The sequence below is a fragment of the Tympanuchus pallidicinctus genome, unplaced genomic scaffold (genome assembly GCF_026119805.1).
Source record: "Tympanuchus pallidicinctus isolate F22 unplaced genomic scaffold, pur_lepc_1.0 scaffold16, whole genome shotgun sequence".
NCBI classification, from domain to species: Eukaryota; Metazoa; Chordata; class Aves; order Galliformes; family Phasianidae; genus Tympanuchus; species Tympanuchus pallidicinctus.
In genome coordinates, this window is record NW_026294679.1 from 19,844,193 (window position 1) to 19,871,134 (window position 26,942).

The 26,942-nt window shown below is 46.9% G+C and overlaps 2 protein-coding genes and 1 long non-coding RNA gene across 15 annotated transcripts in view; 1 reads left to right on the forward strand and 2 right to left on the reverse strand.

Moving 5' to 3' along the window:
* The window catches only part of CAMK2G (calcium/calmodulin dependent protein kinase II gamma), a 111,381-nt gene extending 103,350 nt beyond the window's left edge, over nt 1-8,031 (reverse strand). For 3 of the 13 annotated variants that reach the window (XM_052678232.1, XM_052678230.1, XM_052678231.1), the window contains exons 1-2: nt 7,882-8,029; nt 6,104-6,198 (exon numbers count right to left, since the gene is read on the reverse strand). In XM_052678232.1, coding sequence (XP_052534192.1) covers nt 6,104-6,198; nt 7,882-7,946 — 160 coding nt within the window. In that variant the 5' untranslated portion in view covers nt 7,947-8,029. Of the gene's footprint in view, nt 1-6,103; nt 6,199-7,881 lie in introns of all 13 variants that reach the window. The other 10 variants (XM_052678241.1, XM_052678239.1, XM_052678240.1 and 7 more) reach the window with 6 other exon arrangements.
* Nucleotides 1-26,942, forward strand: part of PLAU (plasminogen activator, urokinase) — a 128,514-nt gene that overhangs the window by 42,411 nt on the left and 59,161 nt on the right. The window lies entirely within an intron of this gene.
* The window catches only part of LOC128078222 (uncharacterized), a 104,353-nt gene continuing 103,895 nt past the window's right edge, over nt 26,485-26,942 (reverse strand). The window contains exon 5 of the long non-coding RNA XR_008205376.1: nt 26,485-26,591. This is a non-coding gene — a long non-coding RNA (uncharacterized LOC128078222). The remainder of the gene's footprint in view (nt 26,592-26,942) is intronic.

Below are 26,942 nucleotides of genomic sequence, written 5' to 3' on the forward strand. Positions count from 1 at the left end.
GCTCCCCTCTTAAAAATTCACCCAGTTTACAGGGTCAGAAAGAACAAAATAGTTTACGGGAGTGGAAGAGGACAAAGCTACCACTGACCTCTCTTGAAAACAGTTGTGTTAATAATCCAACATGTCATGGAGGCTGGAAAGAGAAAAAATATATATAATCTCCAGAAATTTATTTGTGATTCATGGATGGATCCTCTCTGGTGATGATGGCTTTAGTACCATCCAGAGAAAGAGTTTTACGACACTGAAGTTTCCACGCTATGCTCCAGAAGTAACAACAGCCACCACCAGCTCATGCACTGGGCCCTTCCTACAAGGAATTCTGGCAGCTCTGCCTGCCCCAAACATTCCCAGGGACTTCGACACCCCATTCCTCACATGAGGTACGCCTGGAAATATTTCCACCATTTGCTGATCAGGGCAAATAGTCTAGAACTGACAGCTTCTGGACACACGCAGGAATTACTCTAATCACTACTCTGCCCCACACAAATCCAGCTTACATCATGTCAACGAGAAACCAGACTCTTGCCAAGCCCCCTTCCCCACACTCACACTGTGGCTCTGGGAGCTCCTGCCCAATCTGGGTGCCCACTGCCACCCTCCTTATTGCTAATGCCGGAAATTTAATACTCAATGTGACCACAGAAAAGGCAGACACGAGCTGAAATCCTGTCTGCTCTGTTCCAGATCCTTTATAAAATATACAGTGTAAACTGAGAGGCAACCTGGGGTAACCCCAGTCATCACTGAAATCCACAGTGGGAGGAAGCCAGCTTGTGGCTGCAGGATGAGCTGTGCTCCCACTCTTTTCACCTTCCAGCCCACCACCTCCCTTGCCGATGCTGCCCCATGTGCTCCATTACACCAAGGCAGGTGAGAAGCCAGGCTGGCCCCCTGCATTCTCCCACTCCCTGTCCCGCTTTCAACGTCCTCCTTCCAACTCCCAGCCAGGGTCTCTCCTCACACACATCCATCCTTCTCCAAGCAGCTCTCCAAGGGACCTGTCCTCCAGTGACATGTACTGGCTGAGCACCCTCCCAGTGGTGTTGCAGGCTGCTGGGGAATTTTGGGACTGCAGCATATGATCCCCTCCTCACAGCCCCTTCCTCATCTTCCACCCTGCTGCACATCACTGCAGCTCATCTGTGTGCTCCCAGGACAGAGCGTCCCTCAGCCTGCTCACAGAGAGGAAAGGGGAGCATGAGACACAACACAGTACTTTGTGAGTGCTTAAAGACCTGTGGTAGAAGGACAGCTCCTCTCCCACTCCTAATGACCAGACTCGATTTGGCTGCTCAGCAAGCACAGCTGGGCAGCCATAGCTTGATCTGCTGTCCTCTGCAAGAAAGAATGCTTTCCCCCAGCCCATCAAAACATGCAAGCAGAGGACACCTATCTCAGGACATTCTCAAGAGCTCAGATCTGTGACCAGCACACAGATCGGCCATCTGTGACCAGCACACTGCAGCCACACACACTCACAGCGGGCTGCAGTGCAGCTCTGTGCACAGCCAAAATCCATCACACTGGATTCCTTGAGGCTGGAGGGCAGCCCCAGAGCCCTGACCCGAGGGCAGACAGAGAGCAGTTGCAAAGTGTATCAAAGCAGAGGGTGGTGAGTGATGCTGCTAAACTTCCTTTGTAGCACACAAGCTCAATGTTTGAGCAGCCAGGAGAACTACTATTGACATCTCCAGAAAGCTGAAATCAACAACTACTCCGGAACTGAAAGCCTAGGACAAGAGAGCTGCTTAAAAACCAAACAGAAAACTGCATTAGAACCATCAAGAGTGGTTTTTTCCTGGTGAGATTTGATACACAGAAGTAATTCCCTGCTCCTCCCACAATCCACATAATCTCTTGCAGGAACAACAACAAAATAGCTGGGTAGGCTGCAAATTTTCTTCTAATTTACAAATTTGGAAACATGGAAAGCAAGGAAGAAATTCCACCTTTATATTCCACTGTGCTCTTCACAGGCAAGAGCAAAGGCACAGCAGGGAGAAAGCAGCAAAGAGGTCTTACTTTCCAAATAGCTGCTTTGCATTTGTATTTGAAAAGCTGTGACAGGGGTTGAAAGATACCGATTTTCAGCAGCAAAGAAATATTAACAATATTGAGGTAATATACATAGAGGATCCCCACATATACCAAAAAAAGGGGCCAAGAATGCTGTCCTTCTGCATGCGCTGGTAAGATCATTACATATGGTTTGGTATAAACGACATGCTAACAATTATTGCAGGATCGAGCTCTGCCTACTTCGTTCCAGAGCAGGACTATTTCTTCAAATACATTCTGGATGCATACTCTGAAAACAAGTGACAACTGGGTTTCTCCATTGCCAACCCCACAAAACTCACTCTTACCCAAGACACCAACACCAGTCAGTCAGAACCTGGACATTTCCCTGCTGCCACTGCAGCCTCTGCTTCTCTCTCGATCATTTTGACCACTGTAAGGAACCTGAATTGCTGCCCAGGAACTGCATTCTACTTGCTAGGAATTTTTGCATTGAAACAAGTACTCTGGTGACACCCACAAGGTAGCTTCCAAAAAAAAAAAAATAATAATAAAAATAAAAATCACAGCTATTACTTCCATCTGCCCATAGCTCTCGTAAGAGCTTGGGCGTTCAGTCCCATAGGAATTTCGGATGTCTGAGGCATTGTATTTCCCCATGTGCAATAACCACTGCTCTTACGTACATCAGCTGAATGCTGACTAAGGTAAAGTCTGCTTCCTCTCCCTTTCCACACACATTTGGCCCCTATTTAACATCAAAGTTCTTGGCATACTCCTCACCAGGCAGTCTTAAGCATCAACACAATATAAATAATAACAAATACTTCATTACAGACCAAGTATGAATTTTAATCTAGACCAGCTCTGATTAATATGATTTAATAAAAGAGAGAACAGACATCTGAAAACTACAGACCAAAAAGAAACAAGAGACTCTCAACATTAGATTTTGTATTTTACAAAGACGAAGCTTAAAGACTGAAGTTGTTCTCTTTGCAGAGAGCAGCACCATTTGCCATCCTTGCCTTCAGAGAAGCCCCATAACAGCACCACATCTCTTCATCTCTTCATGAGAACAGTTTTACAAGCAAGCCAAGTAACAGAATCCCTTGAACACATACCATTTACCCTTGAATGTTCCTCTTCCTCCTTCCCACCTACCTGCACCAAACTGCCAAGCATTTTCCAGTCAGCTAACTATTATTTCTTCACCAAGACTCTTGAAAATCAAAGGTAACACAAAGTACAGCAAAAGGAGAGCGAGGCTTTGTTACCACTTCCCTGGACATAACCAAAGGGAAGCACTGGAAAACCAAAACTTCCAAGCAGCCGCAATGGGCTGTACTCCTCACCAGCAGCACAGTGCTGGCTCTGGAAGCAGCAGTGACTATGTCAGTTAGTTCAAATTCTGCTGGAGAAGGCACAAAACATCAGATTTAGCCATGTTTAAGTTGGAGAGGGGCAGCACATCCCTGCCCAGAAGACATTCTATTGCTGTGACCCTGGTGCAGGACGCAGGTCTGGAGGGCGATGGGCCCACCAGCAGGCAGGCATGCAGCCGGGTGTGCCGCAGAGCCCTGGGTGTGCATGCTGCCAGGCAGAGATGTGGCTTCCCCAGGGAGAAGAGCCAGCTCTGGGAAAGGAAGCATCAGGCAACATATAGCCAGGGCACTGCAGAATTAATGCCGTAATTCTCCTCCTGTGCAGACAGCTCTATAAAATGCCTTTCACCAAGACTTTCATTTTCAGGTTGCTGAATCGAATCTCTCTGATCACTGATTTACAGCTGCAATGTCCAAACAGCATGCATTTTTCCTTCAGTGCTTTAAGCCCTTTTCCAAGGTGAACTCACTAAGTTCCTGTCAAAGCATTTAGTTCCTTTTCTTGTTAACCTCTCAAGCTATCAGCAAACACAGCTGTGTAACTGAGGAACCCATATATTCAGCTGAACTTACCATCCACTTTCCGTGGCGAATATAGGTTCTTTAGGCCTCACTGAGACTTCAAGGAAACAAGTGAGATCAGTCGCTTTTTGTTTCTGACATTCTTCCACATCAGCAGAAAGCCATTTCATTTCTTGCCTCTCCCCACAGCTGTGATCTAACTAACCAATACCTTCTAAGGATCCATTGCCAGCTGCTGCAAGTTGGTTAGCTGAGGACCAGTTTAGTATTCTCAATCTATTTTCACTGACAGGAAGGTACGAAAACTAGAAGCTAATTCAAAACATGGCTGTATTCACCCACACATCTCCTACTTGCTGGATCATAAAACTGTCATCACCATAACACAAAATACAATTAGGATCTATATATTGCTCCCTCCGTAACTCATTAGGTGCCTAAACACTTAAAAAATCACTCCATCAGATCTGCTACTTCTGGGCTTGTGCTGGTATGTTTATGAATTTTGTTTCAATGCTATTACCCTGCAGTTTTTTGCTATTCTCTTATCTCCAGTGTTAATTTCAGTATCATCTCCTCTGCATAGAAACAACTTTTCCCTTGCAGTCAGTTTCTCAAGCCAATTCCTTCCTTCCCTGAGGTGCCTTGTCGCCACTCACACTGAGAAGATGGCTCTCCTGAACTTTTTGTCCTCACTACAGGATGGTCAGGGAATATGGCAAAGAAAACACAGCATTAGTGGCCATCAGCAAAGCAGAGGTACTTTCCAAACCTTTCCCATTCTGAGCTGAAGAGATTGGATACGTCACCTTCACAAGTGGCCACTGTCATGTGACCACGGAGGGGCCACAAAGTCACTCAGGATCTGCTGCCACCACCCAAACAACACACAGCCACACCAGCTGGTTCCCAACGTGACTTCATTCAGGCTAGGTATACTGAAACAACAAATCATCAGGTGTACCTCCACAAGGCACAGGTGGGGCAATCAGCCTTGTCACCCTGGCACTTTCTGCTTCTGATACTACTTCTCTGTGTGACTACAGTAAATGAAAATTCCTTGCCACTCATCAAGCCATCTCATGCTCTTATCATCACAGTTCATATTTTGGTGCAAGTGAGAATGGATATTCCTTTTTCTCCTCTTTTTTAGGCAAAAACATTTCACTTATAAATCATTTATAAAAAATCCTCCCCACCTCCTTATGCCTTCCATTTCTCCATTTACCCCCTTGATAATCCATTTATTCAGCTGGCAGGACAGACAGGGGCCTAACACATCCATTTTGTCAAATCTGAATGGCCTCTAAAGACTGAGATCTTCTGGAAACATTCTCTTCTGGCATCTCAACTTGTTGCACTCTGCTTTCAGCATCCTCTACTACAACTCAGTTGCTCTTGTCCTTTTGGAGAAGGGGAACCTCATGGAAAGAACTCCAACCCCTGCAAAGGATTCCCCATGCATTAGGAGAACACACTCCCTCCACAAGCGAATACACCACCTTCTGTGTGTACACATACCTCTGGTAATTGGGAAACCAGCAGCTTAGGAGAAAAGCTAAGGTTGTTTCTCCTTAAAACAGCAGTCTAGTTTCAGCTTTTAGAAACCCTGGAGCTGAAGAATGCAAGCAACACTTGTTCTAATTCATCAAGAAGTCAAATTCATTAGATTGCCCCATGCAGCCTATCTCTGCCTCAGGAGGCAAACCTGTTAGCACCCAAACTCCCTCCATGTAAGTGCCATACAACAGGAACAAGGTATATAGCATTCTTCCTTCAAACAAACCAACAAGCAACTCCACACCTGTTCCGGTAAGGCAGACCTCCTAGGCAGAAAGAGCGCTCAGCAAAATCAGTCTGTGACAATCCCCTTTACCGGGAGCGACCAGAGCGCACAAAGGCAAGTTCTCTGTAAACTCACCTCTCCTTTGGCTCACTGGAGAAAGATCCCCCAAAGAAAAAAAAACCAACATCACAAAGTATCCATTTCCAGATACAAAAGATGTTCGATCATACCATGCTAACCTCCTTTTAATCTCCTCTTTGCCACATAACTCAATTACTTTGTAACAGATGCATAGTGTCCCAGACAAACAACTCCAGATCTGTTTCAACGGCGGCAAAATGTTTTCTATTCACGAGAGGACCAAGAGTAGATCTGAGGCACTAACCTCTGGCTGACAACTTTTTGGTGTTGATGATTTTTGCAGCATATTCCTGTGATGAACTTTTCTTGACACATCTGCGGACCACGGAGAAGGCTCCCCTGGAAAAGAAATGAAGAGGGCAGGCGCTATGAAACAGAAAATAGGAATGTAGCAGCAGCAACTTCTATCCCCAGAGTGGACTAGATTGAGGACGGTACAGAAGACACAGAGGAGGGAAACAACACACGGGAATCCAATGGACAGTGCATGCTGCCTGCTGAGCAAATCAGACCTGGTACATACGGCACTCAAGCGCCCGCCTGAAGATGCCTCAAGCCCCCTCACAGACAGAACAGCAACACTGGGGAGGGAGAGCACACAGGCACAGGGACAGAGCACGCGGGGACTGATGAGTGGAAGACAAGCAGCCCGGAATGATGTGGCAAACAGCAGCCGTGAGCCCATCTCCCAAAGACAGTGGCCCCAGCAGCTACATCAGACAACCGGGATGCACTCTGCCCACGTTCGAGTGCTCGGTCACAAATCCCTGCACCACCTGGCAGGAGGTACTGGCTCCCTTCCATCTGTCTACCCACCTGAAAAGGGGATAAGCATGTACCTATGAATGGAGTGAGTAGGAAGCTACGAGGCTTCGTACATTTTCTCAAGCTGGAACTATTGATATTATTACAACTACTCCAAAGAGCCACTCGGAGAAGAGGTCTGAGAGAGAGGGAAGAAGGATTTCTGTGAGGAAAAAAGAGATAATACAACAGAGACCAAGGTGAAAAGACAGGGACTCAAAGTCTGCAGGACTACACAGATGAGCTCTCAGTGCTGTCCCTTCTTTAAAAAGAACAAAAAAACAGGGTGGGAAAAGAATAACAACTGGCTTAACAAGAAAGGTTTGGAAAGGAGAAAAGGACAAATAAGAGAAAGCAGGGAGATAATTCCAAGTTCATTTAGAACAGGAATGTAGTCCCACGTTCACGGACAAACGGACATATGTAGCTATAAGAAATGGGATCAGGAGCTGCGCAGCGGCCCCACGCAGCCCTACAGCCGGGCTGACACGGCTCGAATCCTCCCGACACTGCAGTTCTGTCCCTGCTTCCCCTTCCTCAACCTCTACCTACAAAGCAGCGCGCAGCAGTGGGAGCGCGGGGCCCGGGCTCGGTGACACACAGCCGCAGCGGCGCGGGGAGGGACGGGGACAGGGAGAGCCGCAGCAGAGCCCGGCAGCTGGTGCAGGAAGGGAGGGAGCGGGGAGCAGCGGCACCGGGAAGCGACGTCCCCGCGATCCCGCCCCGGCTGCCCCCGCGCTGCCTCCCTGCCCCTCCAGGTCCCCCGCGAAGCCCTGCGCTAGGGTGCAGCAGCAGGTCTGCCAATGCGGAGACAAGTGCGGAGGGAGGAGGAAGGGCGAAGCGCCGTGCAGCAGCACCTGGTCCTTTCTCAGGGACAAGGAAGTGGGGTCGAAAGCATCGCTGAACGGCGGGGACGGTGCCGCGTCCCGGCGCAGAACGCCTGGAGGGAGCGGCAGCGTGCGGCGGGGAGCAGCACCGGGCCGGGGAGGGCAAGGGGGGAAGAGAGGAAGTGCCGGGGTGCAACAGGAGCGCGCAGCCCGAGGCAGGCGGCGGGGACTGGCAGCGGTTCTGCCGGGGCAGCAGGGCTCGGAGAGGAGGATTACGGCGACTAATCTCCCTCCTCCCGCTCCTCGCGAAGAGCCGAAAAGCGGCTCCGGGCCGCGCCGGCAGCTGCCGCGGCGGGCGAGCGGGCGGCGGGGCGCGCGGCGGGCTCCGTACTTGCCAAGCTCCTCGTAGAGCTGGTACTCGTCGGTGAAGCGGGTGCACGTTGCCGTGGTGGCCATGTTCGGGCTGCGGAGGCTCAGCGCTGCTGGGGCATGGGGCGGGCGACCGGGACGGGCCGGGACGCGCGGCTGGGCGGCCTCCCTCCGGGCTCGGCGGGGCGGCGCGGGCTCCCCCCGCGCCCGGCTCGGCGCTCCCCGCTCCGCCGTGCACAGTCACCGCTCGCCGGGGAGGGGAAGGAGGCAGAGCCTGGCCAGCACCGCGAGAACTGGCTCGGAGACACCCCGCGCCGGCCCCCTCCCTCCGCCCCTCCGCCCCTCCGCCGGCCCCGGCCCGCCGCGGGGTGTGGCCGCCGGGGGCGCTCCCGGGGCCCCGCAGCGACGACGGCGCCCTCGGACTGCGGGCGGGGCGCGGCCGCCCCCCCCGGGGTGCGGCGGGCACTGCAGTCGGCGCTCCCGCCCCGCGTCGAGGGCGGGCGGACTGCAGCGGCACCCCCGGCGCCGGGCTGCGCCGCGAGGCCGAGAGAGGGGCCCGGCCAGGTCTCCCGTCCTGGCGGCACCGCGCGGGGCTCCGCCGGCTACCGGCCGGGGCGAGAAGGGCCGCGGCCGGAGCGACTTCCTGCGTGCGGCGGGAGGGGAGGGCCTGGAGGCGGCCGCCCCGCGGGGAGGAGGAAGGGGAGCGGAGAGCGAGGAGGAAGGCGCCGAGCGGGGCGGCCGCATCCCCGGCGGGAGGGGAAAGCGGAACGCCGGGGCGCGGTGCCGCTAAGTCGGGCCCCGGGAAGCAGCCGCGGGTGGGGCGGTACGCGCGGAGCGGGTGCGGCGGCGCTCACACGTGCGTGCCGGGCGTTGTGCTGCTGGGACGCGGCCGCGGAAGGCAAACAGAAACAGTCAGCCTTCGGCAGCAAAGGGAAACAAACCAGGCTCTGTTCTGTCTCTACTAGCGTGCCGTTGGAGAGCGTCGGCTGCAGCTCCTTTATAAGCAAGTTTATTTTCACCTCTTATTTAAGAGAGTCTGTCTCAGCCGGAACGCTTGCCAAATCTGCTTAATATGCACGTTTATATAGGGCAGCCGCTGATCAGGCAGAGGGAAGGGCTGCTCCGGCCTCCCGCGTGCCCAGCAGCGCAGCCTCTGTCGGGAACAGAGACAGATGAACGAACCGTAAGCCAGGAGCGGCATTAAACTGGTCTGAAAATGAAAAGTACCGTGTAAGTACCCTGCATTAGCGCTCTATAACTGGACTCGGAAATCGTCATGTTATTCAATCACGTGGAAAGCGATGACGGCAGCTGGCAGCATCCTCCCCAGCCCCAGGTCAGAGCAGCCAGCCCCATGCTGCAAAGTCTGCACCCGAGTGATGCAGTGGGGAAAGATTCAACTTGCCTATGCAGAAAGTAGAGAGGGAAAGTAGGACAATACAACAGTAACGTTACAACAAAGCAATACTTCTAGAAGGTGATTATGAAACGACAGCATTCTGCGTCTTGTACCATGCCAGCATTGGAACCTGCTGAGCTAGCAGAATAATTCAGAGGAGGAACAAATGATCTAACCAACAGGTGCCGCTCAGTGAGTAGCGCTAGTCCTGAGCTGAAGGTGCTCGGCAGCCTCCTGCAGCCCACCCTCCAGCAGAAGAGCTGTAGATGAGGAGGAAAGCTGACTGCCTGATTCACGCTCCCCTCCCCACGGGATGGACCAGCAGAGAAGAATATGCAGAGCCCAGCTGGAAGAAACTTGGGGCAGTGGTGGCCAACATTGCTGATAGGCAGCCTGCAGCACGCTTGCACCGTCCAGAATGGCATTATCTGCTGGTTGTATGGGGAAGTCAAGCTGTCACACTTGCGGTGTGGTTGTGATGCGGTAGTCAAGAGAAGCACAATCCAGTCCCCTATGTAAAAAATGTGCAGGTGCACAGAAACAGGACCCTATTCTGCTCTTGACTCTTCCTCAATGCAAAAGGTGGGAGATGGGTGTCCGAGACCAGATTTTAGCACACCAAACGGCCAGAGGGAGAGAATGTAAGCTTTCATGCGTTTTCCTACAGACAGGTAAGATGATGAAGATGGAAACAGACAGGAGGCACACAAAGAAATACAGTACCAAGAGAGGTTTACCTAAAGCTATGGATAATTGTGAGTGAGATTCTGCCAGTAGGAGCACACGCTCGTGATGGTGCAGGTAATAGGCAGGGTGTAAGAGGTTTGCTTCCAGAAAAGGCTGCACCTTTCTTATGTTACTCACAATGAAAGTAATGCATGGAAGCAGGGAGATTTGTAATTCTTAGGATTTAATTGGGACCTTGTAAAACAAATAGCAGATGAGATAGTTACAGTAGGAAAGCAGAAAGAATGTGTAAATGTGTAACAAAAGAAAAACCGCTCCAAGAGTAGCATGTGGAAATACAGGAAAGTGCTGGATGTTTATCTGGCTTCAAAATGTGTTTTACTGCATACACTCGAGGACTCTAAACAAGTCTGACCAAGTTATCATCTATGCACTTCACCAGACACTCAAGTGAAGGCAGCTCCTATCCTAGAGGACTCCTTGAGGACTCCTGGTTTGAAAATGGTTCAACTGGATTTAAAGACTGCTCTGTGGGGAAAAGTACCCCATGATATTTAAGAATCCTCAGTTGTGGGGGTCTCATAACGTATGAAATGTAAAAAGAGGAAGATGGGAGAGGAAGTTTCTTATCTTGAAGCGCTACAAGTAAAAGTGAGGTCTGGCAATGAGAAAGGGAAGAGAGAAATGAGTAGAAAGAAAAGCTAACCACGTGTTATGCATAGCAAGAGCTATAAGAACAGATTGCTAACTGAGAAACTTGTGTCAAGCGAGAAGTGGGATATGAATTGAGTGACAGACTTGATTAAACCAAATACTGAGTGGGAGACAAAGTTATGGGAGTTGAGTTTTCAAAAGCAATGTAGACAAAATGAAGCAGGAGGGGGGGTGGCAATATGGATGAGAGAGTATTATGTCAACAGAAAGAAATATTGATGCTCTGGCTGACATAGCAGTCTATTCAAACTGAGAATAAAACTGCAAACGGGTGAATCTTGAATTATGCCTGAGCAGAATTATCTCACAGAAGCTGGAAAATATATGTCTGAACAGTAAGAAATGTTCTTGAGACAGCCTCTGCAGCACTAATGGAAGATTCAGCTAATGAATAGCAAGAGATTCTGACCTCAGTTATGCAGGGATGTAATCTGGAAGTGGTGCCTTGCTTTTAGTGGGCCAGCTTCAGATTTCACATTAGCAGAACAGTGGTTTTGGTCTCTACCTTTTGGAGTAGCACTGGTTTGCTCATACAGTACGCTGAGCTGTCAGGGATCTGTAAGAGATTAATCTGATTTTAATAACTGGAGCTGAGTAAGAGGCACTAAAGAAAGTAAGTAAAATACAAAGGATTTAATGCAAAGCCCATGGGCATAAATGGACATTTCCTCTGATGTTAATGGATTTTGGATCAGGCCCCATCTGTTCATGGAGCCTAAGGTCAGCTTTGGCATGTTGAAGAATGTCTGTGGGAAGGCAACAACATAAAAGCGTTGGTCTTCAGGGAAGCGGAGTGAAGACTACAAAATGAGTTCACAGAAACTAACTGGAATTCAACCTGCAGTGGAAAATGGGAAGTACAGCATTTAACCACTGCAGAAGCTGCAGAATAGCCTTTTCAGCAAGGCTAAATGAGCCAAAGGGCAGCATGTGTTAGTGTGCTGAGCGGAGCAGTGCTGACTGGTGCCAGGTATGAAGAAATTAGCAAAAATAAAGGACCTGAGAAGAATGGGTAGAGATAGAAAGCAGTTTTGGAAGGCAAGAAGTAAAAAAAGCAAGAAAGCAAAAAAATGCAATGAGTGGGCATTTTTAAATACGATTGTTCTGTTTTTCTCTTGTTAGCAGAGGGTCCTTCAAGGAACTGAGTCATTTTTCTTCTCTGTGCCTCTGCTGTCCAACTTATCTGCTCAGAGTGAGCAATTCCAGGGCACTCTTATCTCTCACAGGATGCTTACAGGACATAAAACTCAACCTGCCCTGCTCTTACGTGAGGCTTCCTGGTGCTACCAAAACAACTGAACAACCGCTAACAACTACAAAGCGAAACACTGAGACTCCCTGAATTTGATGAAATACAGCATCATCTTAAAAGGAGGAATATTTTGGCAGGCAGAGGAGAGGAAAGTGTTAAAATTCTGAACAACTACTTTGCTTCTGACTTCAGAGTACACAGCGTTACCTTGATGAAACGTTACCATGACTGGCAATGTATTTACAGACATGTATGCAGGAAAAAATTAACTTGTTTTCATAGGTGATTGTACATGTTGGCTATACTACACAAGATCTCTCAAGTAATGAAAGCGTGACTTAAGTGTTTACTGAGTATCTACCAGAAAAATCAGGTTCCTTTAACGTCTGTGGTTGTTCTGTTCCTTCTTTTAAATGGAGGTTCACTTGGTACTTCTAAAAAATCATGATTTAGATGATTTGTAGGTGTAGCTGACAAAAATAAAAAGTAGTACGCATAGAAGGAAGGATGCAAAAAGGAACTTTTTGTGAGTTAATATAAAATTTATATTTGAAATAAACAGATTCTAGAGTTCTGGAAAGATACAAACATTAAATTACTGTATTAGCGCAGACTATTCAGCCATCCATCTAGTTTAATGTCTTGTCTTCAGTAGTGACCTATTCCAGATGATAGATGTGAGGGAGGGAGAACAGGAGGGGATGAGGGGAAGACAGAGGAGAAGAAAGGAAAGGAATCAGAATAAACCAACGCAGAGATCTGTGCCAGCCACCTGCACACTGCGCACAGATTGATTGGTGGCTTTCCTCCTGACCCCAGGCTGATGATCAAAATATGCCCTGAAGCACAAGGATTGGTAGCCCCTGTAATTTTGATCCTAGCTTGTGTCAGTGTGTATGACATTCTGTTTCATGTCAATGCCTAATCCTTTCTGATTCTTACTAAGCTATTTAAGTCAATAATATCCCATGGCACCGAGTGTCGCATGTTAATTATGTGGCTCATAAAACATATAACCTGATATCACTGCAAATTTGCTCTATTTCAATGTCATAGAGAGCTCTCTGCTGTTACGAGGGTGAGTCAGTAGCATGTCCAAAGGACCACGGGGCCCTGTGCTCTTCAGTGCCACAGGTATCCGTGCTGAGGGGCTCAGGCAAAGGAAGGGGCAGCAGTGTCCCGGCAGGGTCTCTGCATCTGGGTGCCCACCAGCAGGCTGCTCGTGCATGCTGCTGGCCTGCCTCTGCTTCTCCACTTCTGCTGGTGACTCACAGGGACTCCTGCCTTGACCTCCCTGGGATATTTGCAAGCCACAGAGACAGGAGGTATTTTACTTCTCAGCTTTTAGTGCTTGAGACTTTGGATTTCAAAAGCACTGCTAAGGTCTCCATCAATGAAAGGGAAGCATTCAGTATACAATCAGCTAACTTAACTGCCATACACTCATTCCACCGGTTTTTTCTTTGATGCCTTATCCTACCTTTTCTGAGGGCTCAATATCAGGTTTATTGACCAGTTTCACAAAGTTCTAGATTCCTGCACAAGACCAAGACAAAGCTTTGTGGAAGGGAATACATGCAAAGTCCTGAAGACCTGCAGACCCATATAGAAGGGGCATCAGCAGTCTCATTTTGTCTTTCTCATCTCCCTGAAACCCAAGTCCACCCAACTCCACCCTGGGCTCTGTGAGCTACACAAGAGAGGCCTTTCCAACTTCCTCTTTGCAACTCTCTTTGCTAGAGAACCACCAATGTCTGAATACAATGTCCACTGGCTCCTTTTCTAACTGATCACTTCCATGACATATTTATGCTTTTATGATTTCTTTCAACTATCCTTTTAAATGTATGAATTGGACTTCACAAAAAACTCCACTGAGGATTACAGAAATTAGGCCTGTGTTCTGAGCAACACGAACAATTTCCTCTATTTCTGTATCTACAGCGACATTAATAATACTACACTCAAAGAATTCCAAGTTTTCATCCCTACCATCTTTAAAACGGCCAATGTCAGTTGTTAATCATGTGAAGAGCAGGATTTTCCACCATCTATACAGAAATGAGATCACATTCTATAAATTCATCTAATAATTATCCAGTAACAGTTAAAAAAAGCAGTTAACACCACCCTCAGATGGCCTTAGGTTCAACAAGTTTAGTGCCTGCCATCTCCCTTGGTAGGTGGACAACAGAGAAGCAGATTGTCCTGCCACATGAGAGCTCTCGTGTTGCTACATGAGAGCAAATGAACAGACCTGTATGTCCATTGCTGGATGCAGCTTCATAGTGTCTAGAAATCTCTGCTGTCACTAAAGGGTTACTATGCTGGTATACAATAGTGGGGAAACATCTTGAACATTCATTTGAATATGGCCATTGCCATGGAATGTCCAGGGTCTATTTTAAGATACACGCTGTTTGTTTAAACAGGATTGCTGGCTGTTACGTAAAGGATGAACACAGATTCCCCCTATATCCCAGATATCTCCTTCAACTTAAAATACTGTATGAGATTATCCATATCCCGTACTGGATGGTACCGATTACCAGATGAATGAATACTGGCTACTAATGCTATGTCTTGGGGTGGGGTCTCCCTCTTTTTTTTAAATAGGTCTCTGTCCAAGAGAACAGTAATCCTGCTGAAAAGATGATGGATTGACAGCCCCGATGAGCTGAAGGCTGTCTTACAGCAGTGAGAAGAATATGCACAGCAAATCCCTCGTTGCTGTGGGTCACCCATAACCAAAAGGAATGAGAAAAGAGCAGCGCAGTTTCTGTGGATCAGCCCATCATTGCCATCTATTGCTACTGCTAAAAAGAGTTCAATTTAGTGCCAGCTACAACAAATTTTGTTTCTTCGCTTTTTAAAATGGAGAGTAGATCACTGAGAACACTTCCAATTTAACTCTCACCACTGAAGTCATCGTAATGTTTGCCCATTACAAGCTAATTAAATTAAACTCAGAGTCAAACTGCATATATTTCATGCCATCAATCTTGTAACTCCTTCCTCTTGACATCTCAGTTATATTTATGGCACAGTCTTTGGGGAGATACTGAACTTTTTCCATGAAATTCTCAGTTAGGTCTGGTTATAAATGGCTGTGGATCATCACAGACTCTTTGACCACTGGGAAACGCAAAGCAGTGCACATCCACATCACCGTCATCTCTGCCACAACTGGCACAAACTGGCCCCTCCTGTCATTCTCAGGAAGTCAAGGTTTACAATCTGTGCTTTTCCTGCCATCACCAGGCAGAAGTTCTTTCAATTCAGGACAAAGGAGAGAAGGGTGTATTTTCAGTACCAGGCGCTGCAGCAGAAGGACACAAGAATAGATGCAGAAGTGGTCAGTCTCCAAAGTATTTTGCCATTACTGTCACCAGCACTAAACTCTCAGGTAACACCTGTTAACATAAAATACTGGTTGTCATTTACTTTATTTTATTTTTGAATCCTCTTGCTTCATCTCCTTACTTCACTCAGTAACTGTTCAAATATGACTGATATTTAAGCCTCCCTGCCATAAAACAGCCAGATTAACATTTATGCATAGTTTAAAAAAATAAACACTATAACCAAAATTGCCTGAATGTTTATTTCAGGGCAGAGATGGCTCACAGGACTCTTCAAAGAACATTGGCAGCAATTTCCTACCCTGAGTAATGTAAATTAATTAACACACACATCCTGTTTAACATCAAAAGAAAATCTGGCTCCAAAGAACAATCCAAAAGAGAGGGCCTGTGGTGTTTACAAACACAGCCCAAGCCAACAAATGCAGAAAAGGGTATTTGGGAACCACAGCAGAGCCTCCACCCAGTAGCTGGACTCTCCTTTCTCCCCAGGGTTCAGATTTCCCTGTGCGTGAGAAGGCATGCAGTGAGAAAGAGGGGCCTCATTTCCCAGCCACAGTAACAGTAGAGCAGTGATTTATGCTCTCTCCATTAACAGCCACAAAACCTGTAGGAATAAGTGAAGCAAATCCCAGCTCACAATGACAGAAATGAGGCAAAGAAGGACAGTACCCCTCTCATGACCCCACAGTGCAGCAACTGGAAGGGCAGAATCACAGAATCACAGAATCACAGAATCACAGAATCACCCGGGTTGGAAGGGACCTCAAGGATCATGTAGTTCCAACCCCCCTGCCTGGCAGGGCCACCAAACGTACACATTCAGATCAGGTTGCCCAGGACCCCGTCCAACCTGGCCTTGAACACGTCCAAGGACGGGGCATCCACAACCTCCCTGGGCAGCCCGTTCCAGGGCCTAACCACTCTGCTTGTAAAGAACTTCACCCTAACATCCAACCTAAATCTTCCCTCCCTCAACTTGGATCCATTTCCCCTAGTCCTGCTGTTGTCAGCCCTTTTGAAGAGTTTACTCCCCTCCTGGGTGTAACTGGAAGGGCAGGACCCAGCTTGCTCCTCCAGCACAAACTGACACAGGCACTTCCCCATGGATGCTGATTTGGGGTGAAGGTAACACAGTGGCACTGTTCTGAATCAAATGTGCAGCTCTCCCCAGATTTCTCCCCAAAACTACACCTTCAGCATGGAGTGCCATTTGCAATTAAACACTCACTCTGTTACGCTCATGTGACACTTAAGTGCAGTGGCTACAAATTTTACTGCTTCTCCTTCTGAGTGTACTTCACTCTTTGTATCTTGTTAATAAAAGTAACATGCAAAAGAAAAAAGATGGTTCTTGACAGGTAAAAAAAATTACATCCAGGATCTGTCAGTTTGGGTTGGGATCCCCATTAAGAATCTACCACTGTTAGGCTCCAGTGACACGGACTTCCTGCTTTTGAAGGGCAGACAGCAAATACACCTGACTTTGCTGAAACACAAATATTTGCACATTAAAAAGTCCTCAAAATTTTAAAGGGATTTCTATACTGCAGAGGAGGGTCATTTCCAAGTTTAATGTCCTGATAGTACATTCCAAATGTACAAGCAAAAAATCTATCAAGGCAGCAGAATGAGATTCTAGCTCGTGGCTGTTTGTTTCTTGAGTACTTGCAAGTCACAGAAGTGCGTGTGAACGTATGAGGCAGAACTGCTTTTGTAGCCATGAAGATATGGAGAACGTGACTTGTTCTTGTGGTGTGCACGTGTACATGCAGCTGGATGGCACATGGCCTGGGTATGTGTATGTATTGTGGTTCCTTTTCTGTCTACCCCAAACAAAGAGATATTGGGAACCGCGCAAGGACAGATGAAAGTCATCTTTATGTATATAGAGGCTAAGATTAGAAAAAAAGTCAAAACGTGTAAAGGGTAAGCATTCAGAGACTGTGGGGAGGAACCAACACAGAGTGAGCTCTCTACAGCAAGGGTAGGCTACTGGGTGATGATGAGTGACAAAGCAATACTTCATGCTCACAAGAAAAGGGAACAGTCTGTGGGTACATGTAACACTGACCTGCTGCACCGCTGCTAACATCTGTGCCTTCTGTATATGAAACACTGACAGACGAAGTTTTGAAATAGGACCTTTGCACAACTGATTTAGAGATGCAGCCTTCTTATAGACACCGTGTACACTTTGTACACCAAAGTCATCTGTACCCATTTGTCTCTGTTTATGTGCTAACAGGGCAGACCTTGACAAAAGTTACCTGACTGCCAGAAATGAGGATCTAGCCTTCCCTGTTTCCAACACCTTCCTCCCAGCCAAAGCTCTGTTAGCTACAAAGTTTATAGCCAGTACAATGGTGAGTGAGATGTGAAGTGTAAACGATCCTTATTCCCCATGGCTTCTTGTTGCCAGGAGTCTAGAATCACACAACATTTTAACCAAATGCTCAGTACGTGGTTTCTCTGGCCTTGGACAAATGGTTACGTCAGTACAAGCATAGGGCCCTGCAACAACAACATGCAGAATGTGAGTTTTCAGCATAGCTTCTTCGAAGACCAGCATAGGCTAACAACCAACAACATCCTGCACGGACTGGACATGTGCTACGTCCACCCTGTCTCCACAAGTTGCTTCCAAAACTGTTTTGGGGCAGGAGTGGAGGATAAGCAGCCTTCAGGACTCACCTGAGGTTTTCAGCACTATTGGAAGCACACGTGTTTGGGAAAGATCCTGGTGGGACCCAGCACACTTACACAGGTCCAGCACAAGCGAGAAGGAGAAAAAACATGCACTGCTGAGTGCTTAGTCCATGAAGATCTCTAGTCTACACAGAAAGTTTTGTAACAGCAATAGTTTAAGAAGTAGCCTTAAAATATATACAAGCTATGTACTCACTGGTGACATCTGAGTGGAAGATGGAGAAGAGAAAAGGTGTCAGTGAATACAAGAACTTTCCTCTTACCACTAACTCAAAATAAGAGGCCACTTTGGGAGAAACAGCAATTCACTGGCAGTACAATTACCATTTAGAAAATAAGCTTTCAAGTCCTACAGACAGCAGTGAAAATGGATTATCAGATCATAGTACACAAAATCGCGTAAGATGGCCCAAACCACATTGCTTCAGTTCTGTTTCTCGTGTCAAGGAAAAAAAAAAAAACAAAAAACCATCAGTCAAAAAGCCCCAGTACAAAGCAGTGCTGCTGCCAAGGCCGTACTGCACTGACAGCGCTTTGATCGCCAGCCGAGCACCTGAGACGCTCAGCAGCGCTCAAGAGCTCGTTGCCGAGAGTCACCTAGCGGCAGCAGCAGCAGCAGCCCTCGCCGCGGAGCTGCGGCACGGCTTCAAAGACGGCGCCGGGAGCGAGCGCTGCGCAAGTGACCTTATGAACGACTGGGGCTAAGGCCGGCTACCTGCGCACGTAAACCAGCCCCACGTGTACAGATCCCAGCTGCCAGGATCTCCAGACTGCCAGAAGATTCAAACCGCAACCGCAACGACTGCTTTAGTGCTTGTAACTCTGGGATTTAATTAGCTAAGCACACGCTTCCACTTTAAGGGGTTATAAATTACACACATTGAAAAACTGCATTCCTTTCCAATAGCCTCAGCTGTGTATGTGCTCTACTCTTGACATTAAAAATTCTGCATTTGTCCCCTCTGCTTATAAAAACCCCTCTTTGTGCCCAATTGCCTTGTTAAGACCTAATCTTGGAAGCGGAGCTTGAAGCAGATGCCCATGCCTTCTCGTTTCCTCTACTGCTCTGTTATTGTGCCTTCTTTTAGGTCAACAGACTCTTCAGAGATGGGCTACTTATTTGGATAAGCTGACAAGAATTTACGTACTGATGAATAACAATAACTTGAGATCACTGTTTTAAAAGTTTGCAGAGACAACCTTTGCCAAGAGCTCAACCTCCGCTAAGAGTCTCCCTAGAATGTCTTCAAATAGCTGTCCATTAGGGTGAGGTAATAACGGGAAAATAAATGTGCCTATATATGGAGATTTAAAAAAAAAAAAAAAAGACTCCAAAGAAATTCAAAACAGAAGAAAAACAACTCTAGGAACTGGACGTGGTGAGAGAAGCATTGACACAATTAATGACTTGACATCAGGTAATGGCTCCATTGTTAATAAGTACAGGAGGTGCAAGGAACCAGATCAGATACAACAGTGAGGCAGCTCCTGTATAAGAAGAACTTTTGAAACAACAAACTTACGGTCTGCACTTGAGAAATAAAGCTTGACATTTTAATTACACAAGCACACACTGCCCCCAAATGGCAGCATCCCACACTTTTCCACTCTCAAGGTTTCCTTTGTTCCATCTGACTCTTCTGCCTGCAATGTTATTGTGGATATCAAGCTATGCTCATCAGGAAAAAAATCCCATCCCATAAAGGGATGGAGTATGACCTGACCACAGCTGTTTACAACCAAGAAGGGCAGTAAGGATAGTCAAAGGCAAGGAAAAGAGAAGGATTAGCAAGGTGGGACTGTTGAGACTAGAAAAAAGACAAGTCAAAGATGATGTGACACTTGGATATAAAATTACAAATGGACTCAAAGAGAGAAGAGAAGGTAATGGTGATAAATGCCATAAATGTATACTTCCCATTACGAAACTACTCCTAGTGTTTTCCCTTGGAATTCAGCAACTCAGATAGCTTTGCACTCATTAAATGGGTACCAGGCTAACAGGTCCTAGAAAGACAGAGGGACGCCCTAGTGCTCCCTAGATCCCAGCAGCCAGCCCACCAGCCCAAGCCTCAGGACACAACGGTGGTGTGGACAGGGCAGAACTGAGCTGGGCCTTCCGAGGAGCTGGCTGATGTCAGGATCGCAGCAGGGCTCTGACCGCTGCCTCTGTCCTCAGCAGGGCCTGCACAAAGCAGCCCAGCAGAGCTGCACAGTCCCTCAGAAACAAAGGGATACGCACCTGGCTGCCGCCTTCACAGCAGTTTTCTGCACGACCTTCTCACATGGCTTAGAGTTATGGACACGTTCTTTTCCTCCGAAGCCTGACAAAATCTTTGAAGCCTTTTCCAACCTTTTGTTCTGCCGAATACACACACGCCTACACTAAAAGACTCCCTTTGCCATTTCCTAACAGGTTTAACATTTTCAATTCTGGTCCCAAAAGCCACTTTGCTGTTAGCAGATCTCAGTGAAACCCGCAGCTCAGTAACAGCACGAGTGGTGCTGCAGGAAGAGTAAAGGCGAGTCCAGAGGGATGCCGGATGCGCGAGCTGGCTGTAGTACAGAGCAGCGCAGAACCGGAGAAGTCCAACGGCACCAAAACACATCACGTCTGGAGGAAATCGGCGCGAAACCCACCTGGAACCGGACAGCACGCCTAAGCTTGCGAGGGGCGGAACGGCAGCGCTGAGAAGAGCGGAGCTGCGGCGCCGGACAGCGGCGGCCGCCAGGGGGAGCTCCGCCGCGCTCCGCAAATGGCGCCGGGCCGGGCTGCGCCGAGCGCCGTCTGAGCGCGCGGGGACTCGTGGCTGCTGGCGGCAGGCTGCCCTGCCCGGTGCTCGGCTGTGGGCAAAACCACACGGTAAGCTATTGTCACAAAGAAGGGACTGAGGGGCTTACAAGGCCAGGGACTTTTTTCGAGGTAAAGTTTTCGCAGCGTGGAGCTGCTTTGAGGTACTGCCGCCGCACACCGCAGCATCCTGCAGCCCCGCTCCCACAGCGCCCGGCAAGCAACAAAACATCCCAGCAGAACTGGGAGTCTCCTGCGAGACGCTTCATTGCAGATTCAGCTGGGAAAGAGGAACTGATGAAAGAGCAAACATAATGTACAATGTGAGACCAGGCACATGTCTGTGACAGCATCCAGTCCAGACGTAACAGAGCTCATGGTTCTTGAAAAGTTCTTCTCACATAAAGGAGCAATTTGTGAACTAAGGCATTTTGCAGGAGTTATTATCAGTAAAGCAGGACCAACACCATTGGGCAATTTAGATTTATAAACACAGGTTTCCACTGTCAGATATTTAATTGCTGGCTTGCTGCAGCCTCAGATGCTTCTTGCTTCTATTGCAAGAAGTGGACAGCAGTTCTCTCTCCTATAAATCATAAACAGAGCTATGATTGACAAATGCTTTATAAAGAACGAAGACTTGTTAACAGTCCCTGAAGTTATGCCAACTAACATCCCCTGCAAATTTGTTCAGATCATGCTGTGGGTGTATTCATTTAGGCAATAAATATCAGTGTGTGGGATTAACCTGACAAACCTGTAGCCAGTGAGAAATGAATACTATGTAGGGTGTGCATCATTCTGTGCAATCCATAATTAATACCTGATTCTGCTAGAGCAGAAACCCCAGTTTGCTCAGGTGCCTCCACTTTTCTACCTTCTACCCTCCAAAAATCGTGGCTCCCCTAGGTGGCTTGCAAAGAACAAATAAAAAAGTGAGAAAATAACTTTCTGTGTGCATCCTCATTGCAAACAGAAGGAGGGGCTGTTGTTTGCTGTTTAGAGTCCCCAAGGCAGTTTGCCACAGCCAAGAGAAATATTTGCTACAGCTGTGATATGTTATGGGCTGTTGACTTTAATTGCTTTTCAAAATGTGAAGACAACTGTGATATTTGAAAGAGACGGGCGAGCTGCACTAATAAGCTCTGCTTTGAAGCAGATCTAGCTCACGCTGGGCCACACAGGCTTCTCTATAAAACTTTGCCAGTTCCTTGGGGAGCCAGGAGGGAGAGGATGGATCTCAGACATGCTCTACCCAGCCAAAGAAGTAAGCCAGATTAATAGTTTATTTGGAGAAGTATCAATAAAGGTCTATGCCCTTTCTTATAAGACCCTACAGTAAAAGTAGCTAGTGTTAACTGCAGAGCTACAGAGCTACTGCATTAACCTTGTTTTGAGCAAAAAGAACACTGAACATCAGTTTAAGCAGAAGTTATATGGTCCAAGTGAGAGCTACCTTGGGAATTAGTAGTTTACCACTTGCTGCAGGGATGGGGAGCCAGCAACGCATCTGTGTACGCAGAAGACTCAATAAGGTTCCTCAGACCTTTCAGAATGCTCAATTTTCAGGCTAATGTCTATCCTTACGCTTTTCCCAAAAGGTTTTAGACCCTGGTTCCAGCTGGTGATGTATGAAGCCAATTCATTACTTCCATCTACTGGGAAATCTATTGGGATTTTGACTCACCTATATGTGGGTTGAAGGTGCAGTGAGAGTGCTGATTACAGCTGGGTGGTCTTGAGTGATGGGAAGTGGTGCAATTCACTTCATCCATCCCCTCTAGTCCAAGTGCGTAGGCTTCATCCTGGGACTTGCATAGATTTGCATCCCCAAATATGGGGATTTCTTATTAAAAAGAGATGAGACAAATAAGGATGACTTGTCAGAGGTTCAGGACACATTGCCTCCGCAAAGCTGTACTCTTCAGGCCCCATGGAAAGCTTTTTTTTTTTTTTTTTTTTTCAGCTGTGAGCTAACCTAGCAACAAAATCAGATGAGACGTCAACAAAGGCAACTAGTGCAAACTGGCAGATTCAAACAGAATAAATGCAGCGAAACTACTGCTGTCATCCTGTTGCTCCCAGATAACCAGACACTTTACAGTTAGAGTAGATGTAAATAGGATTTTCAATCGCAGATCCCAGTTTCTACTTTTCCATGACATCTAGGAGTGACTTCCTTGTATGCAAGATGCTTAGCGCTAAGCACCCAAAGTTACATATTTGCTGGTAAGTACGAGTGGGCCACTAATATGGACTGGTTTTTAGACATGCTTGAGTTGTCAGTAATTTCCAAGCAGACTGTGGATCAGTACCTCTGGGAGAAAATATTTAAAAATCATTCTGCTTTCACATGCCAAATATTTATTCTTAGATGGCTGCCCCACTCACAAGTGCTGGCTCACTTCTTGTTCGACCTCTCAGAGACCTGTTTTCCTCCTCTGAATTACGCAAATAATGATATCTTTCCCTGTAATTTGGCAGAATAATAATATGCAAATACTATATACAATTAATTGCTGTCATCCTCACAAATCGGGAGTAAGCAAATCTTTAATTTCTAAAGATTTTGGCTTTTAAACTGCTTTAAAGAGAGATTGGACTGAAAAAAAAACCAACCCAAACACTTGCTGGTACACACCTTGCAGTAATTACAGCCAAAGCCATAGTCTTGCTAACATGAACGTTATCTGATAATAAAGAGGCATTTTGGATTCCTTTGCATAAACAACTACACACAGCTCTGAGCAAACAGAGACAAGTCCACGCTGGCACACTCCACCGCCCAGTCCCAGCTGCCTGTGAAGCAAGGGACTGTTGGCAAGCCCTGCCTGCCTGCGCCCTGAGCACTCCCCTGCCCCGGGGTGTGCCTGCCTGTGTGCAAACCCTGAGCTGATGCAGCTCGCCAGGAACCTGCTTCAGACTGCTGGGAGAAACAGCTGAGTAGCCGTGGCCTGCCTGCTTTTGCCCTAAGCCTTGGTCCTTGCCCAAGCTGTTACAGTATCACAAAAAGTCCCAAGTTAGAAGGGAACCACAAGGAGCATGGAGTCCAACTCCTGGCCCCAAACAGAACTACCCAAAAGTGGCACCCTGTGTCTGCGAGCACTGTTTAAACACGCCTTGAACTCCAGCACTCGGGCTGTGCTTGCTGCCCTGTGCAGCCTGTTCCGTGCCCACCACCTTCTGGTGCAGACCCTTTCCCTCACCCTCAGCTGCCCTCCCCTGACGCAGCTCCATGCCGTTCCCTCAGCCCTGTCGCTGTCACACACAGCAGAGCTCAGCGCTGCCCTCTGTTCACTGTGAGGAGCTGCAGCCATCATTCAGCTCAGCTCCTCTGCTGAGCACACCCAGGGACCTCACACACCTCACCCTCCGGACGCTCCGCCATCTTCGTAGCCATGCTTTGGATGCTCCCTAACAGCTTTCTGTCCTTCTCACACAGTGGCACAGACCCGCAGCACTGCTGGCCGCACAGCACAGCAGGACACCCCTCCCCTCGCCCGGTGGCAGTGCTGGGCCTGGTGCACCCCGAGGTGCGGGGCCCTATGGCTGCCAGGGCACGCTGCTGGCTCACATTCAACTTGCTGACAACGATAGCAGAGGTACGGAAGCCAGAGACCATGTCAGCAACAAGTCTGTGAACAAACTCAGACCTGCGGAGTTCCAGTCCTTCACTGCCTGATTTTTACCCTTCCAAAGGAAAATGAAGGCAGAAACAAAGCACTTCATGTCTAATGGATTTGTAAGGGTTTGTCAAAGAAAGAAGAGCAAGAAGTGAAAGGAGCAGCATTACCACTGCTGTAGTAATACATCATCCCATCTCACACTGGGAAGCATACAACCTTACATTACTACCATACAAGCACCAACCCAAGTGTTCTTACAAGTTTCATGTTCAGCACACGTGCAAGCTAAATAAATCACATGAGTTACCATGTTCAAAGGGAGAATGGTCTAAGAGGACCTTCATTTTAGCAAGTAGATAAACTTAGAAAGAGCTTATCTTTATCTTGGGTAAAAATTGAGTAATCCAAAATCAAAACTTGACAATATGAATGATATAACCCTAAACAAAATGTACGTTATTTCAGGCCCATGTGTTACTGTAATAAACTGAAATATTTTCAGCTGATGCACGACAATTTCTTAGATTTTCCATATCATTAGTTTTACTCTGATTTACTCATTCTCCAGATTTACACTTTTCTAGCACTCTTTGGTCATTGTGAGAAAAACATTTTATTTCCACCATCTTCTTCTATCTAGCCATAGTTGAATGATGTGACCAATTAAATACGGATTACACTGCATGGGGTTATTTCCACTATGTCTTCAGGTGGTGCCTGATAGCACTGTTTTTCTTACTACAAAATATTTTGGTTTCTTTGAAGAAGTTCAGTGACAGAGATGAAAACAAAGATTAAATTATCCAAACACAGATGCTCAAAAGCAGGCATAGAGGAAGTTCAATGTAAGGATCCTTGTAAATAAAGTAATGCTTTAATTTTATCAATTTAAAGGGGCGGTATGCACCTCAGATTTCATCCATGGCTACCAAAGAAAGCCATTTCGTAAAGTCCCATTTCTAAAAATGGTGAATTTTCACTCTTCAAACAGCGATGTGCTTTTTATTTCATCATTTGGAAAGGTGGTCCAGACCATTAGCTGTGATTGTCAGAGAACGCTTTTCCCTTCCAGCACAAACACACTCACAACCAGCTGAAACAGTCTGTACAAGCTGTTCCAGGGGTTCTCCTAAATGACACTTCCTGCATAAATAGCATCTACTGTGCAAACGTCGATGAACCAGGTACATTTTTTCCATCCAGTATCTTTGTGTCCTAAAATGCTTCTTCAAATCTCTTCAAACAGCAATTTACCATCTACTCATTCAGTGGCCAACACCACAGAATCTCATCTATGCATACCCTCCTTTACTATTTTTATTTTCCAGGATCCTCTGGTCCTATCTTTGCATGTATTTTTATCTTTTCTTTCCTGAGAAAGCTGTTTCCTCCATACAGTATAGGCAGATTTACCAGCTGTGTTTAATGGAAGAAAGTCTCCTTTAGCCATTAGATATATGTTGGGCCTCTGGCTTCCCCTCCTGCAGAAGTCTGTGGATAGCATAGCACACGAACAGAATTCATCTGAGGAAGGGACTTTCAGCTCAACAGATTGACACTTGTTGAACCTGAGAAAAATGGGAAGCTATTTCTGACTATTAACTGAATTTGTATTTACCTGCATCAAGAGGTCCAATTAAAAGATGGTTATTCAGGGAGTTAATTTTAATAAATTCGGTGGTCACTGAAAACAATCTTTCTGCAAAACACTGCAATTATCTTAAGGATAGGCAAACATTAAATTACTTGATGGAGCGTTTTAAGTAATCCGACAGCAGAAAAGGTGCCAACAGTCAGCGTTTGGGTTAGGGCAAAGATGGCAGTATAATTTAGCTTTAGAAGTCATGAATCAAGTTCTTGTCAAGGCATAAAACTGGCTTCTAAAGTAAAGTTTGTGTGTTGTCATGGTTAAAGAAGAGATGGGAAACAGTACTGATCACCTTTCTGTTACCAGACAGGTCAAAAAGCAGGATGCTGAACTGGATGGATTAAATACTACCACCTGTAATTATGTTCCTGAAGGCATGTGGAATATATAGTTGCCTTAACAGATTCTCTAAAAAGCTAGATCTTTATTACCTGGTAAACTTGAGAAGCTGTGACATATACAACTAATTAGCTGTGAATTTCCCAGTTGATTGAAAGCAGGTTTTTTAATTAGCTTCTCAGTGTTCCTTCATTCTTGTCTTAACCTGAAGGAAAGGGAAAGCCCAATGACACATAAGAGAGCATGAAAACAGGCACCACAGAAAGCACAGCATTGCTTAATGAATCGGGAAAGAAATGAGGATACTCTGTCTTACAGATTTTTGCAAGGCCCTTCCTGCAGCACTACTTAGAGATGTGCACTTTCCTTGCTTTTCCAGTTATCAGGCAAAATATAACCAAGGAATAAATTCAAACAGGAAGATGATGACAGTAATTTTAGTGCTCACTTTTTGTATCTGAACAGGATCTGTGTCCCCCTGCTTTGTCTAACTGTAAGTTATATTCTCACTTATAGATTCTGCAAACCAGATTTAAGATGACTGTATGCATTCCCA